General features: G+C 43.5%; 1 protein-coding gene across 2 annotated transcripts in view; it reads right to left on the bottom strand.

Annotated features, from left to right (window-relative positions):
• Positions 1–8613: 8613 nt before the first annotated feature.
• The window catches only part of Cfap53 (cilia and flagella associated protein 53), a 65572-nt gene continuing 60509 nt past the window's right edge, over positions 8614–13676 (bottom strand). For both annotated transcript variants that reach the window (XM_021214975.1, XM_021214974.1), the window contains one exon: positions 8614–9064. In XM_021214975.1, coding sequence (XP_021070634.1) covers positions 8836–9064 — 229 coding nt within the window. In that variant the 3' untranslated portion in view covers positions 8614–8835. The remainder of the gene's footprint in view (positions 9065–13676) is intronic.

Here is a 13676-nt window from a genome sequence, read left to right as displayed (position 1 = left end):
TGCTCCCCCACCCACCCACCTACTCCCTGTCTTACTGCCTAGCATTTCCTTACACTGGGACATCAACCCTTTATAGGACCAAGGGCCTCCCCTCCTATTGATGCCAGATAAGGCCATCCTCTGCTACATGAATGGCTATTTTTAAAGATAAAAGTGGAAACTCTGTGTTAGAATGAGGTATTTAATTTGTGCTCAATTAAACACCTCATTCTAACACAGAGTTTTCACTTTTACCTTGATAAACTGCCATTAGCTTTTGGTCCACATCTGTCTCCTCCCTGGTGAGAAGCAGTCCTTTGTCTCCTAGGACAAATTCCCTTCTCCCTCTCCATTGCTCCTTTCCTCCCCTCTCCCTGTTCCCTTCCCCTTTTCCCTCTTCCTCTGTCTCCTATCTTTGCCCCTTTTCCCTGCCCTCTCTCCCTCAGGGACAAGTAAGCCTCCTTTGTGCTGAGAACTTGGTCTTGTGGTGTTCTGAGTAAACTCCAAGATTCCTTACACTGCTGTTAAATACTGTTCTTAATGAAAACTGCTTGGAGGTATGGCCATGCTATTGTCCATAGCTCTGTTCTGTCACTCTGTCCAAGCTAATTATGCTTTCCATAATTCCACATCCCTTTCTTATTTTTTTAGATGTCCATGATGAATCTTCATGCTTAGTCCAGAAGTATTTTGCCATGTCATTGGTAAAGATGATTAGAAGAAACATAATAGCTACTATGCCCAGCAGAAACAAAAAGGGATGTGCTACATTCTTTCCAGNNGTGACAAGTGCCAACAGGCCCCCAAAACCTGGGCGCTGTCCCGAGGCAAAAAGTTCAAGGAAACTCAGTCTCCTGGAATGGTGGCATCCTCCATGTGCTTCCCCGGAACTGCTACATTTTTTCCAGTAGTGACAAGCACAACAGGCCCCCAAAACCTTGGTGCTGTCCTGAGGCAAAAAGTTCAAGGAAACTCAGTCTCCTGGAATGGTGGCATTTTGTATAATGAATGCTCCAANGTCCTTGCTTTAGTTGGAAAACAGATCCATGTGCTTTCCCTTAATACATAGCCATGTTAGATCCTAGGCAGTCAGTCCTTGAGCTGACCCTGAGTCTAGGCAGCTAGTCACTGCCCTACATAGAAATTTACCACTCTCTAGGAAGAAGGAAGTTTGTGATCTAAAGAGGAACCAGGGTAGATACTTAGAATCATAGGTAGCTGAGTTAAACCCATACACAAGCATTACAATGGCCTAGGAGGAAGGTGGACTATAGGATCTATGGCAAGGGCATGAAGCCCTTGCCCTGGGCTACTGACTTTAATCTGACTTTAGGTGGAGCTGTTTTTGATTCCCAGCTGTTAACTTTGAATGTTATCCCAGTTGGTTCCTGCCAGCCCTTCCAGGTTTGCATTCCTCTGTTTTGTGTAACTTCCCTATTTTCTTCTGTATAAATAGTCTGATGCTCAATTTGACAATTCGCATTCAGATACCACACTCCCTTGTGTTAGCACCAGGATACTGCAAGCCCCGCCTAGCCATGTGACCCTTGACCTGCATTGCCTTCTGTCCCACAATCCACTTGGCTCAGTTCCTGCCCTCACTGGTGTGACATCATTTTCTGTACAAGAGAGGAAGCCAACCCCACCTCTCTCTCTCTTCTCTTCTCTACCCTTCTATCCACTTCACCGCTCCCCCATTCCTGCATAATAAACCTCTCCCACGTGGAACACCTTGGCCTGGTCTGCTGCTTGGTTTATCCACCCAAAATATAAAACCTTGTGTCCGTGTCTGTTTGTCACTCCACATTTGCTGAATCCTCGATCACCTGCAACCAGAGACCCGTTCCCCACAGATCAGGGACCCCAGAAAAGTCTGTCTGCAGCAGGGATGTTTTAACAAGTTAAAGGAATTGAAGTCTCAAACGACATTAAAGATCATTTGTGCAATAATAGCCAGGGAAATAATCTGATTGTGCTGACTGGTCTTATGTTGAGTTGGCACAGAAACTAGTTATCTGAATAGACAGAATCTTAATTGAGAAAATACCCCCATCAGATCCAGCTGTAGGGAATGTTCTTAGTGGTTGATGGAAGGGGACCCAACCCAGCCCATTGTGGGTAGGGCCGCCCCTGGGCTGGTGGTCCTGAGTTCTATAAGAAAGCAGGCTGAGCAAGCCACGAGGAGCAAGCCAGCAAGCAGCACCCCTCCATGGCCTCTGCATTAGCTTCTCCCTCAGGGTTTATACCCTGACTTTCTTTGATAATGATCAGCAATATGGAAGTATAAGCCAAGTTAAATGCTTTCCTCTTCTACTTGCTTATTGGTCGTGGTGTTTTGCTGCAGCAATAGAAACCCTGAGTAAGATACTGATCAGAAGCCCTTTTTAGATCTAGGCTGTGACAAAGTAATGGAGCCACATCCACCCTCTCATAATTGTGGGCCCAAGCACCCAGAAGGTGGGCCTTAATTTATTCCTAGTTTTATATTTTCTTCCATTATAAAGACTCATTCTCATACTATGTGTTGGTAATCCATATTAAATCCAATCTCTGTAGTAGATCTAGATCTCATCACCCAAGAACTACTTGTAGCTTCAAGAGAATTAAGACATGCATCCATTTTTGTTGAATATCTATGTGGTCCTTGAGAGCGTAAGTGATGCTTTTTGTGACATCACTGACAGGGGGGACATTATGGATTATGAAGATGGTAGCTGTGACCACCAATGTAATTACTGCCACCACTCTAGCTAAAATCAGTCTGACTATAGGAATGTCATCTTGTCTTGGTATCTGTCTTGTGTGTGTCTAGACACCTCTCAGCCTCCCACCCACTCAGTGATAGGCACATCTGGCTTGGCTACACTTTTGAAGCTGTATGTGACCCTGACCGTGGTCCAAATGCATTAACCAGAATAATTAATGTTTGCACAAGCTAAAACACAACACTGAAATAACTAGAGGAAGCATAAATCAGAAATAATTGACATGTTGTGTCTTTAAAATATGGTGAAGCTCTGCAAAATGACAGATACTGCAAGCTGACTGCATCCCCTCTAACAGCCATGTAATTGTCGTTTTTTTTTTGTCTTTAAAAATCTCTGTACTCCTGAGCTTCAGCACCAAGAGACAGACATTTTGGAGGTGTTAGCCTGCTCTCACTCTGCCATAATTAATGAACTCACACTTTTAATTGGTTTAACCAGTATGGTTGTTGGTGACTATCTCACATGGATCAATCAATTCCTGTCACTCTTTTAGGTGAGATCAATAAATCCTTTATTTCTTTCATTTCTTGGAGCTCTCCATCCTTGTACCACGGCCCAGAAATATTAGCAGGTACCAAAGTGAAGGGTGGTTGAGAAAGTATAAGAATATCCTTCCACATGTTGGCAGAAATAATACAAGTGGTGAGTTTACACTTCAAACAGGCAATAGAGAAGGTTAGGGCTTTTGCTAATGTTTAGGGACCAGTCAAGATAGCACAAAGGTGTTGAATGCAGGCCTATAATCCTCCTTTACAAGCTCCACTGAGGTCAGCAATTAACTGATTTAAAAGGTCAGTGACAGCTGCCAATTCCTATAGGTTCTTCTTCCAGCTCAAGGATGAAGATACAGTGCTTTTTAAAATCCTGTGTAGTTACTTTTCCATGGATCTATCATAGTCCATTGAACAGAGTTAATGCTGATCAAATAATGTGTATGACTGGTGTCAAAATTTGTTCCACTGGACTCACAGATTTTCACAGCCAAAGCAGCTGACCCACACCTTCTTGGAAAACACAAGCATATCTTTATTTCCACAGTATCACAGGGAGTGGGTCAAACCATTTTCCCATTATGACATCTTTCCATAGCACTTTACTAGTTACTCCTCTTTGGTGACTAGTGCCCTTTCATGGCAGAGACATCATCTCTCATACAACTACAAGTATGTATTAGACTGTACAAGGCCTTGTTTAGATAATTGGTAGAGCTAGAGCCTCCCCCTATTAGTGTTTCTAACTATTGTTTGAGACGTTTGTTGGCTCTTTCTACAATAGCCTGTCCCTGGGGGTTGTTAGGAATGCTTATGTTGTAAGATACTTTATGTTAAGCACAAAAGTTTTCAATGCAGAAGAGATACAAGTAGGATTGTCCATCTTAAGATCCCATGGATATTCCACAAGGCCATTGAGGAAAGGTAATGAATAGTGATGTGTTTTGCAGATGTTCCTGTTGAGTAGAGGCATTAAAAAAAATGAGAACAGGTATCAACGGCAATGTTTTATTAGGGTTTTGTTACGGTGAAGAGACACCATGACCAAGGCAACTCTTATAAAGGCAAATATTCAGTCAAAGCTGGCTTACAGTTGCAGGAGTTCAGTCCATTATCATCGTGGTGGGAAACATGGCATCATACAGGCAGACTTGATGACAAAGGAACCAAGAGTTCTACGTCTTGATCCAAAGGCAGCCAGGAGGAGGGTCTGAATCACACGGGCCAGACTTGAGAATAGATATGAGACTTCAAAGCCCCACCTCCACAGTGACCCACCTCCTCTAATAAGGCTACACCTCCTCCAATAAGGTCACACCTAAAAGTGCCACTTCCTATGGCCAAGCATATTCAAACCATCACAAAAAATATGAATAAACTCTACTCTCCCAGAAAGGAAGAGACATGAAGCCCAACTATCTGCCAAAGAGCACTGGGGCATAACACTGAGGTTACTGCTGTCACATGAGATAGCCTGAAAAGGAGCAACTTGCTTAGCTAGTCTCTGGAAATGAAAATGTCTTTGCATAAAGGAGAAGTGTTTTGATGCCACAGAGTGTGATGGTTATGGAAACTCCATTTTGTACTAGGTGCCCATTTTAGTAGCCATTTGTCTCTGACCTAAATTTCTGAAATACAAGTTCCTGGCAACCTGTCCCCTCCCACTAATGGTGTAATTGTTGTGAAATGATTAACTGTTTGCTCTGGCTTCTGTAAACTCATTCATCACTGTGTGCAGGGAAAGTAGTTCATCTCATAGTTATAAATTACTGAGAAATGTCATAATTGTGGTTTTTGCCTTTAAAACCCTTTCTTTCACTTGCTCCTGGGCTGTGTCTCCCTATTTTGGGTTAGAGACTGCAGCCCTGCTAGCATTTTTAATACATTTGGATCATTATAATCTGAATTGGGTCTGGTGGTCTTGTCCTGGTGGTCTCAAACTCTGTTTTAAGAACATGACTATCTTGAGTGTATTAAGAGTATACAACATCAGGGAAGTGGAGCTGGGACCCAAAGACCAAAGCATCAGCTGTGCATTACCTTTGTCTAATAGCCCTGGGAAGACCTGAATGTTACTGAATATGGCCAACATATGAAGGACCCAGATAATGACACATGAGTTCCCAGATCCTATGGAAAAGATGGCAGAAGATTCAGTGCCTAAGCAATGTAGAACATCTCCAAGGCTTGTGTTAGCCCTACTACATAGAAGCTGTCACTATAAATACTGATGGTAAAAAGATCAATCTTCTAAAACTGTGCCAGCTACAAAGACTTCTGCTTGCTGAGCAGGGTTGTAGAATGTGCATTGTACTATAGACTCTGAGGAAGAGCTGTAGGCAGCAGCAGTGCTGTTGCCAGACACCTCTGTGAAAACAGTTTTGGCTGAAACAAGGGATTGAGAATGTGTACTCTTGGGGAAAACAAGCCTATGAGTGGATTCACAGTCTTATATCTTGGATACAAAGGTGAAAATCAACTGCCTATAGTAACTAGCCAATGAGCAGGGCCAGGCAATGAACTGTCATCGATATACTAGACATGGGATGACGGATGTCTCTGATCTTTACCTAGCACATACGTAGTGCCATGTGCCCCTATGAGATTAATTTTGACACTAAATCATAGAAATGACTCAAAACTCTGCAGAGGGAATGTTCCAAATGCATCTATGCCCAAATACCCTGCAGTTGCCAGGTTTTCTCAGTGGGGGTCATGGGCTGCCTCGACCTGCAGGACAGTCAAACAGGGTCTGGGGGTCACCTGTGGAGAGAATGAGGGACAAGAGATGGCGAAGAACAGACAGCAAGTCAGGAGGTCTGATCAAGCTGACAAATTTTTATTTGTCTCACACATGTTATATACTCATAGGAGCAGGCAGGAGGGTGGAGCGGGGTCACTTTGTCTCTGGGTGATGCACCTGTTCCCAGGAACAGGATATTGACTGGGCAAACAGTTCAGCAGGAAGATCAGAACAGAATTGGTTATTAGGCACCTATCCACAAGGTTTACAGCTATTTGTTCTCTGCTGACTTCAAGATCTATGTCTATTTGTGCTCAGCTGGGCTAGTACTTTCCCACAGAGGCCAAGACTTTGTGCCAGCAAGTACTTAAGGCAGATAATGTTCAAACAAGGTCGCTCCCAACAATGGGCAAGCTCAGGATTGCTAATAAAAGCAGAGTGGCAGGGCCCCACTTCTGTACTCTTGGACATAGCTGCTTCCCTGGCATCCTAGCCTCGGGAGAGATTGATGCTCCTTCTAAAATCTGGGAAATCTGAAAAATTTACTAGCTATTAATCTTATGTGAGGGTGTGGGCTGATTAATCTCTACCAACACTTTTTGAAAATCAAGGGTTTTGAGACAATTCTTGTAAATTTCTAGCTTTCGAGGGTGTATGGTGCGCTCCTCTGTAGCTTTACAATTGGACAGAGATCATTTTTCAACCTTTTCTAGAAGAATACGAAGCCTCCATGCCTGAAGGCTGTTTTTGAGGTCAACAGAGATGGCTGCCAATTCAGAAGAGAGACAATGTCCCACTATGTAGCCCCGGCTAGCAAGGAACTCCCTATGTAGACTAGGCTAGACCTGCCCCCTAGGCCATTTTTAATTGTTTGAATCGGAAATAGGTGGGAAGCTCCCTACTTTGTTATGTAGTAAATTTTATAATCCCATTTGTCTTTCCTCCAAATTGGAAATGAGGTGAGGGCTAGCAGTCACCAAAGGGTTGGCTATATTTTATCATGAGTTGTTGGCCCCAGTTCCAAAAGGTTGGGAGTGTGATTAAGATTGGGGGGGTTTCTCTTATTTTTATGACATTTGCTTTAGGCCTCCATCTCTGTAAATGGCGTGTTTAAAATTTGTATCCACCATTGGGAGGAGGTGCAACTGTGGAAGGTGGCATCTTGTCAGAGAAAGTGACTCATGGGGTGGGGGCAGGGTACCTTTAATGTGCATGCCTTGTCCCTGGCCCCTTCCTGTTACCTTTTTTTTCTGTCTGGAGGTTGAGATAAGTTTCCATTCACATGACTGCCTTGTCATACACACAGGGAGAGTGCTGGGGGCAGTACAACAGAGACCTTAAAGAATCAAGTTGTCCTCTGGCCTGGTGGGGATCTAGCCAAGTAGTAGAGCCTTTGTCTAACATTTTCAAGATTTTTTTTTGGGGGGGGGGAGGAGGTCAAACAATAAGAAATAAAATTTTCTAAGGAAATTTCATGCTGTGGGTAAGAATAGCCCTGAAGCAGAACTGTGAGAAGGCCTGGAAAAAATTCTGATAACTTATTTCAAAGCTAAGGTTACACACCTGTCCGTACTGTCTTTTTGCTTTGTCTTGTCAATCTTCTGTAATACTGATATAGGAGGAAGAAAGCTCTCAGGCGTGGGTTCAAGAGGGACACTGAGATGGACTGTTCACCATAAAATCATTAGAAAAGTTATTAATGCTATGGACAAATAGGTAACAGCACAGTGGGGGCTCTAAAGAGAAGACTCAGGCACACATGGTGGACAAAGGGGTTTTCTCTTGTAGATTTCTGAATATGAAGGTGGTCTTAGCACAAGCCTGTAACCAGGCTCTCAAAATCTCAGGCAGGAAACATGGAAGAAGAGGGGAGCAGATCTGTGATCCACTCTCACCCAAAGTTTCCTTTACTGTAAACTCACTTTCCCAGGTAAGAAATTTCAGCACCTGGTATGTTTGCTGAAGAGTCACAGACACCTGTCAGTGTCTCTGAAAGGAGAAGAGCTACTTCAGGGATTGTGGCCTGAGTAGAAGTCTGGTCTGGATTCTAGCCTTTCATTACTAAAGAGAGAAACTGAAAAAAAAAACAAAAACAAAAACAAAAACAAAAAAAACAACAACAACAAAACCATCCAGTTTTGGTCTGCCCTGGTTGGCTTTGTGACCTTGATACAGCTTAGAAGCCTCTGTGAGAAGAAACCTCCACCCAGAGATTGGCCTGTGGCCATGTCTGTCGGGCATTGTCTTGAAAATTAGTTGATGCAGGAGGGCCCAGCCCACTGTGGGCAGCACTTTCCTAGGCTGTATAAGAAGCTAAGGCTAATCATAAGCTTGTGACTGAGCCAGAAAGTGCTCCAGCAATGTCTTCCTCAAAGGTTTCTTTTTCAAGTTCCTGCCTGTCTTGAGTCTGATTTCCCACAGTGTTGGCTGTGGTTTGGAAGTGTAAGAAAAACACATTCTTCCCCAGGTTACTTTTGGTCAGTGGTTTATCACAACAGGGGAGCCAGAACATGGCCCAAATTATAAACAAACCCATTTCTTTACTAATTTCTGTCTCCAGGATTTTGGCAAACCACCAAACAACAGTTTTACATCCTGCAAAACCACACAAACTGTACATCAACCCTCTGTAACCAGAAGCTAAAATAAATCTTTATTCTTTTTAATGTCAGATTTTTTTTTTTTTGCTATAGCAATATGGAACTAGTATCCAAAGAACAAATTCTTTTGAAGGAAGAAAATTATGTCTAATAAAGTATACAAACTCAGAGAATAAGAGTTTATCCATTAGTCAAAAGGTGTAGTTAAAAAAAATATTGAAAGACCCAGAAAACATTCATTGATTTGTATAAAACTATAGAGGAATCTTGTCAGGGTAACCCCTGCGCATGGGGTGGACATTCTGGGACAGAGTTTGATGCTCAGAGAGGATCCTCTGTATTTTGTCAAGGCAGGCTTTGTTTGCTGCCAACCCTGCTTCAAATTCCTGGCGTTCCTCTTCCTTTTCTGCTTCTCGTGCCTGCTGCTGGTGGGCCATCTGCATCTTAAGTTGATTCCTATACTCCTGAGCCAAAGCACAGCGCCTATTGTTTTAAAGGTAACAAAGTATAATGTTAAAAAGTTACCATTTGGATTTATTTATACCATCATCTGAAGTACAATGTGTATACTTAATGTTTCCATTAATGTGGTTGAGTAAAGTAAATATCACTTTGAGACCAGGGGCACTGGGATTTGTTAGGTCCTGTGACAGTTCTGGTTTGTTTGTTTCTTTTTAATATTTTAAGAAACTCCAATGCTGGAGAGATGGCTCAGAGGTTAAGAGCGCTGACTGCTCTTTTAGAGGACACAAGTTTGGTTCCTAGGGCCCAAGTTATAGGTTAAAGCCATCTTTAACTCCAGTCCCAAGGGTTCTTCTGGCCACAGAAGTACATGTGTGGTACCGGCAAAACATGTATACATATACAATAAAGATAAATACTTTATTTTTTGAATAAATAAAAAAAGGCAACTCTGGTTAGTTGTTTCATCATGATACTGACAGAATGCCAGTGCCACCATCTTAAACCAAAAGCCTGGTCCAAAGAACAAGCATAGACAGCTCTTTAAAATATTCCTAGTAGTCTTGTTCACAGCTCTATAGCAGAATGCCTGCTGTGGTCTCCCCTTGCTCTCTGACCCCCATCTCCAATGGATCATGTAGACCTTTTCCTCCAGCCTCCCTTCCTCCCACTTGTCCCATGACCCCAGCCCCACCCACGAGTAGCCATTCCCTGGGAACGTGCTGACCACACCAGCCAAGGAAGCAGGTAGGCTAACTGCAGATCTTCAACTCCCCTCCTCTCCTCCAAATCCAAGCCCCCAGTCTCATCACCAGCTCTACAGCAAAACACCTGCTGCACCCCTATTCCTCTCCCCGCTTTCTCCAATGGACCACACAGATATCAGCACTTCGAACTACAATCTTCCCAAACCCAGATGCCTCAATGCCAGCATAAACACACAAGAGTCAAGAAAATATGTCCCCACCAGAACTCAAGAACCACTGCAGTAGGTTCGGAGAACTGGAACACAGCTGAAACCCAAGTGAGGACCTTAACATCACCTTTATGAATATGATGGAGCTCCTTAAAGAGGAAATGAATAAATCTCTTAAAGAAATCCATGAAAACATGTGGGAAGCAGGTGTGGCTGTGCAGCAGCCAAGATGGCGCCCTGGCTCATTGCCAAGCCCCGTGATTCCCTGCTTGTTTATCAAGCACCTGAATGATCATGCACAACTGAATGGTCATGCACTGTCCACCTGACGCATAGCGTCACACAGCATGATAGTCACTGGCCTATCAACACCCACCCTGTCTGCAAGCATGGCTCGTGTACAGAGCATGCTGAATGCTGATTGGATGATGAAGAGTGGTGAGAGATGAGTGCAGAGGGTGGAAGGGGATAAATTGGGCGATCCCCCAGAATAAATGGGAGAATAAAGGAGAATAAAGCTGAGGGAGAATAAAGGAATTTGCAGCAGGAAGCTGCAGAAGCTGCTCAAACCCTGCCTTGGCATACATGTCATCTTTGCCCCACCTCTGCTGGCTGTAGGCTGGGGCGCATGGCATCTGGTGGCCCGTATGGGGAACTCTGAAAAGAGCAGCTGAATTAAGAAGCAAGAGTTAAGGGTGAGTTCCGCAGTAGAGAGTAGTAATCTAGCCCTAGGAGGAAGTTCCCGGTTTAGCAATTTGGAATTTAGTTAAATCTTGCCTGGTGGACAGAAGTGGAAAGTATGCTGCTGAGTTAGAAAAGTTTTCCTGTGACCAGGCTGGGCATTTTAAAAGAGATTGTCCCAATCACCCACAGCCAACTACTGCAGCTCCCGTGAGACATCCAAAATTATGTCCATGGTGTTGTAAAGGCTCATGCAGCAAAAGTAGAAAAAGGCAAACGAGAAGCCAGCAAAAAAGAAAAGAGGCTAAAGAACAAGAGAGTGAGGAGGGAAGTTCAGATGAATCACCTGACAGTGGAGATGAAGTGACTAGCATGATATCTAAGTTGAGTTTTAGGCAAGGAAGGCCACCTGAACCCTCGGCACCTCCCTTGCCCTCACCTCCTCCCTATAAAGGGGAAAGAGGAAATGAAGCAAAGTGCAGCCACCATGCTTCGGTATGGCGAAATCTGCCTCGCAAAGTTGGTGCCTTCCCAGTGTTTCAACGATATCATGAGCCATTAGATTGGAAAACAATTCAGAAACTTAAAGAGTCAGTAACAACCTATGGCCCCCATGCTGCCTTCACTGTGACTCAGGTGGAGGGATTACAGAGACTCAGCTGAATCTTATTAGTAAATCAGAGAGTGGATTTGCTCCAAGGGCAGATAGATATTCTGGAGCAATTAGTCTTTGTGTCATGTGTAACCCATATGTCAGGAATTTGTGTAACCTCTGTGCAGTTTCAGAATTTTTCTCATGCAGCTAATTTGTCCTGCAAAATTGGATCCATGAAGAATTATGGGCATCCATTGTTGCAGTGAATAACACCCATGTGGAGATTACCACCACTCAGCAGTGGTTGGAGCTGATCCAGAGGACCTTCAGCTTCCTCAAGGATTGGGGAGGGATGGTCTTCTGGGGATTTTTGCTGTGTGCTGTATGTGTTGGTATGCTGTGGTGGACGATACACATGCACAGATGGGTGCAGACCAATAAACAGTTGTTGATTCAAGCTGTGACAGCTATAGAGTCAGGGAATTCGCCCCATGTTTGGCTCCTAATAGTGGCTGAGGGCCATAAGCTGTGAAGTCACCAATGACAGGAATTTTGAGGTGCCGTGAGCCAGATCTACACCCCTTTATTGGCTGCAAGGTGATTCAATGATGGGATTATTGTGGGGCACCCCCCGCATAGCCTAAGACAGAGCCCTTGCCCACCTAGGATCTAAAAAAGGCCTAGTTACTGGGTGCTGGACATAGATGCAAGCCTTATGGCCTAAAACAGGTGCTTCACCAACTCTCTTTTTACAGCCACCCCCCAACCTTTAATAAAGACAGATGTGATCCCGGAGTCATTTTGATTAAACAGAAAGGGGGAGATGTGGGAAGTAGATGCAGCCGCACAGCAGCCAAGACAGCACCCTGGCTCATTGCCAAACCCTGTGATCCCTGCTTGTTTACCAAGCACCTGAATGATCATGCATACCTGAATGATCACCGCAAGCGCACCTGAATGATCATGCGCTGTCCACCTGATGCATAGCGTCATACAGCATGATATTGAGTCACTGGCCTATCAACACCCACCCTGTCTGCAAGCATGGCTCATGTACAGAGTGTGCTAAATGCTGATTGGATGATGAAGAGTGGTGAGAGACGAGTGCAGAGGGAGGAGGGGGATAAATCGAGTGATCTGCCAGAATAAACGAGAGAATAAAGGAGAATAAAGATGAGGGAGAATAAAGGAAGCTGCAGCAGGAAGCTACAGAAGCTGCTCAAACCCTGCCTTGGCATACATGTCATCTTTGCCCCACCTCTGCTGCCCGGAGGCTGGGGCGCGTGGCAAAAACACAGACAAACAACAGAAGAAAATGAATAAAGCAGTTCAAGACCTCAAAGTGGAAATACAATTAATAAAGAAATGCAAAGTAAAGGGACTCTGGACATGAACACCATAAGGACCTGAATAGGCAAGCCTTGCTAACAGAATATGAGGGGTGGAAGAAAAAAAAAACTCAGGTATTTAAGACATGATAGGAGAAATGGATACCTTAGTCAAAGAAATACCACATCTTAAAAAACTCTCTCCTGGCACAAAACCCCAGGGAATCTGGGATATTATGAAAAGACCAAATGTGAGAATAATAGAAATGGAGGAAGGAAAAGAAACTCAGGTCAAAGGCATAGGCATTATTTTCAACAAAATCATAGAAGAAAAGTTCCTAACCTAAAGAAGGTGCTGCCTATCAAGATAAAAGAAGCACACAGAACACAATCTAGACTGGACCAGGAAGGAAATTCTTGTGGTGCATAACCTATTAGAAAAATATCTGACTTCTCGATGAAGTCTCTGAAAACCAGAGGACCTAGGAAAATGTTCTACAGAATCTAAGAAACCACAGATGACAGCCAAGGTTACTATGCACCCCCCCCCCAAATCAATCACAATAGATGGAAAAAGACATTCCATGATAAAATTAAATTAAAGCACTATATATCTACAAATCCAACCCTATGGAAGGTGTTAAAAGGAAAACTCCAACCTAACAGATTAACGATACCCAAGAAAGCTCAAGTATTAAATAATGCCATTCCAGCAAGTCTAAACAGTGGAAACACACACACACCACCACCACCACCACCACCACCACCACCACCACCAACAACAACAACACAATAATGGAATCAACAAATGCTGTTCATTGATTGTTATCAATACCAGTGGTCTCAATTTTCCAATTAAAAAAAGACACAGACTAACAGAATGGATCTAAGAAACAAGTTTATATCTTTAATATCTGACAAAATACTCATTGAATTAAAACTAATCATAAGAGACAGAAAAGGAGACTATAGATCCCCCAAAGGAAAATTCCTCCAAGAGGATATTGCAATTCTTAACATCTGTACACTAAACACAAGGCCACCAAATGTCATGGATGGTTTTGTTCAATTCCATCTCCTTTTGGTAGTGTTTGGTAGCATTTTCCTGTAACT

Source organism: Mus pahari, chromosome 15 (genome assembly GCF_900095145.1).
Source record: "Mus pahari chromosome 15, PAHARI_EIJ_v1.1, whole genome shotgun sequence".
NCBI classification, from domain to species: Eukaryota; Metazoa; Chordata; class Mammalia; order Rodentia; family Muridae; genus Mus; species Mus pahari.
Note: the sequence above shows the minus strand (reverse complement) of the source record. Positions and strands in the feature narration are given on the sequence as shown.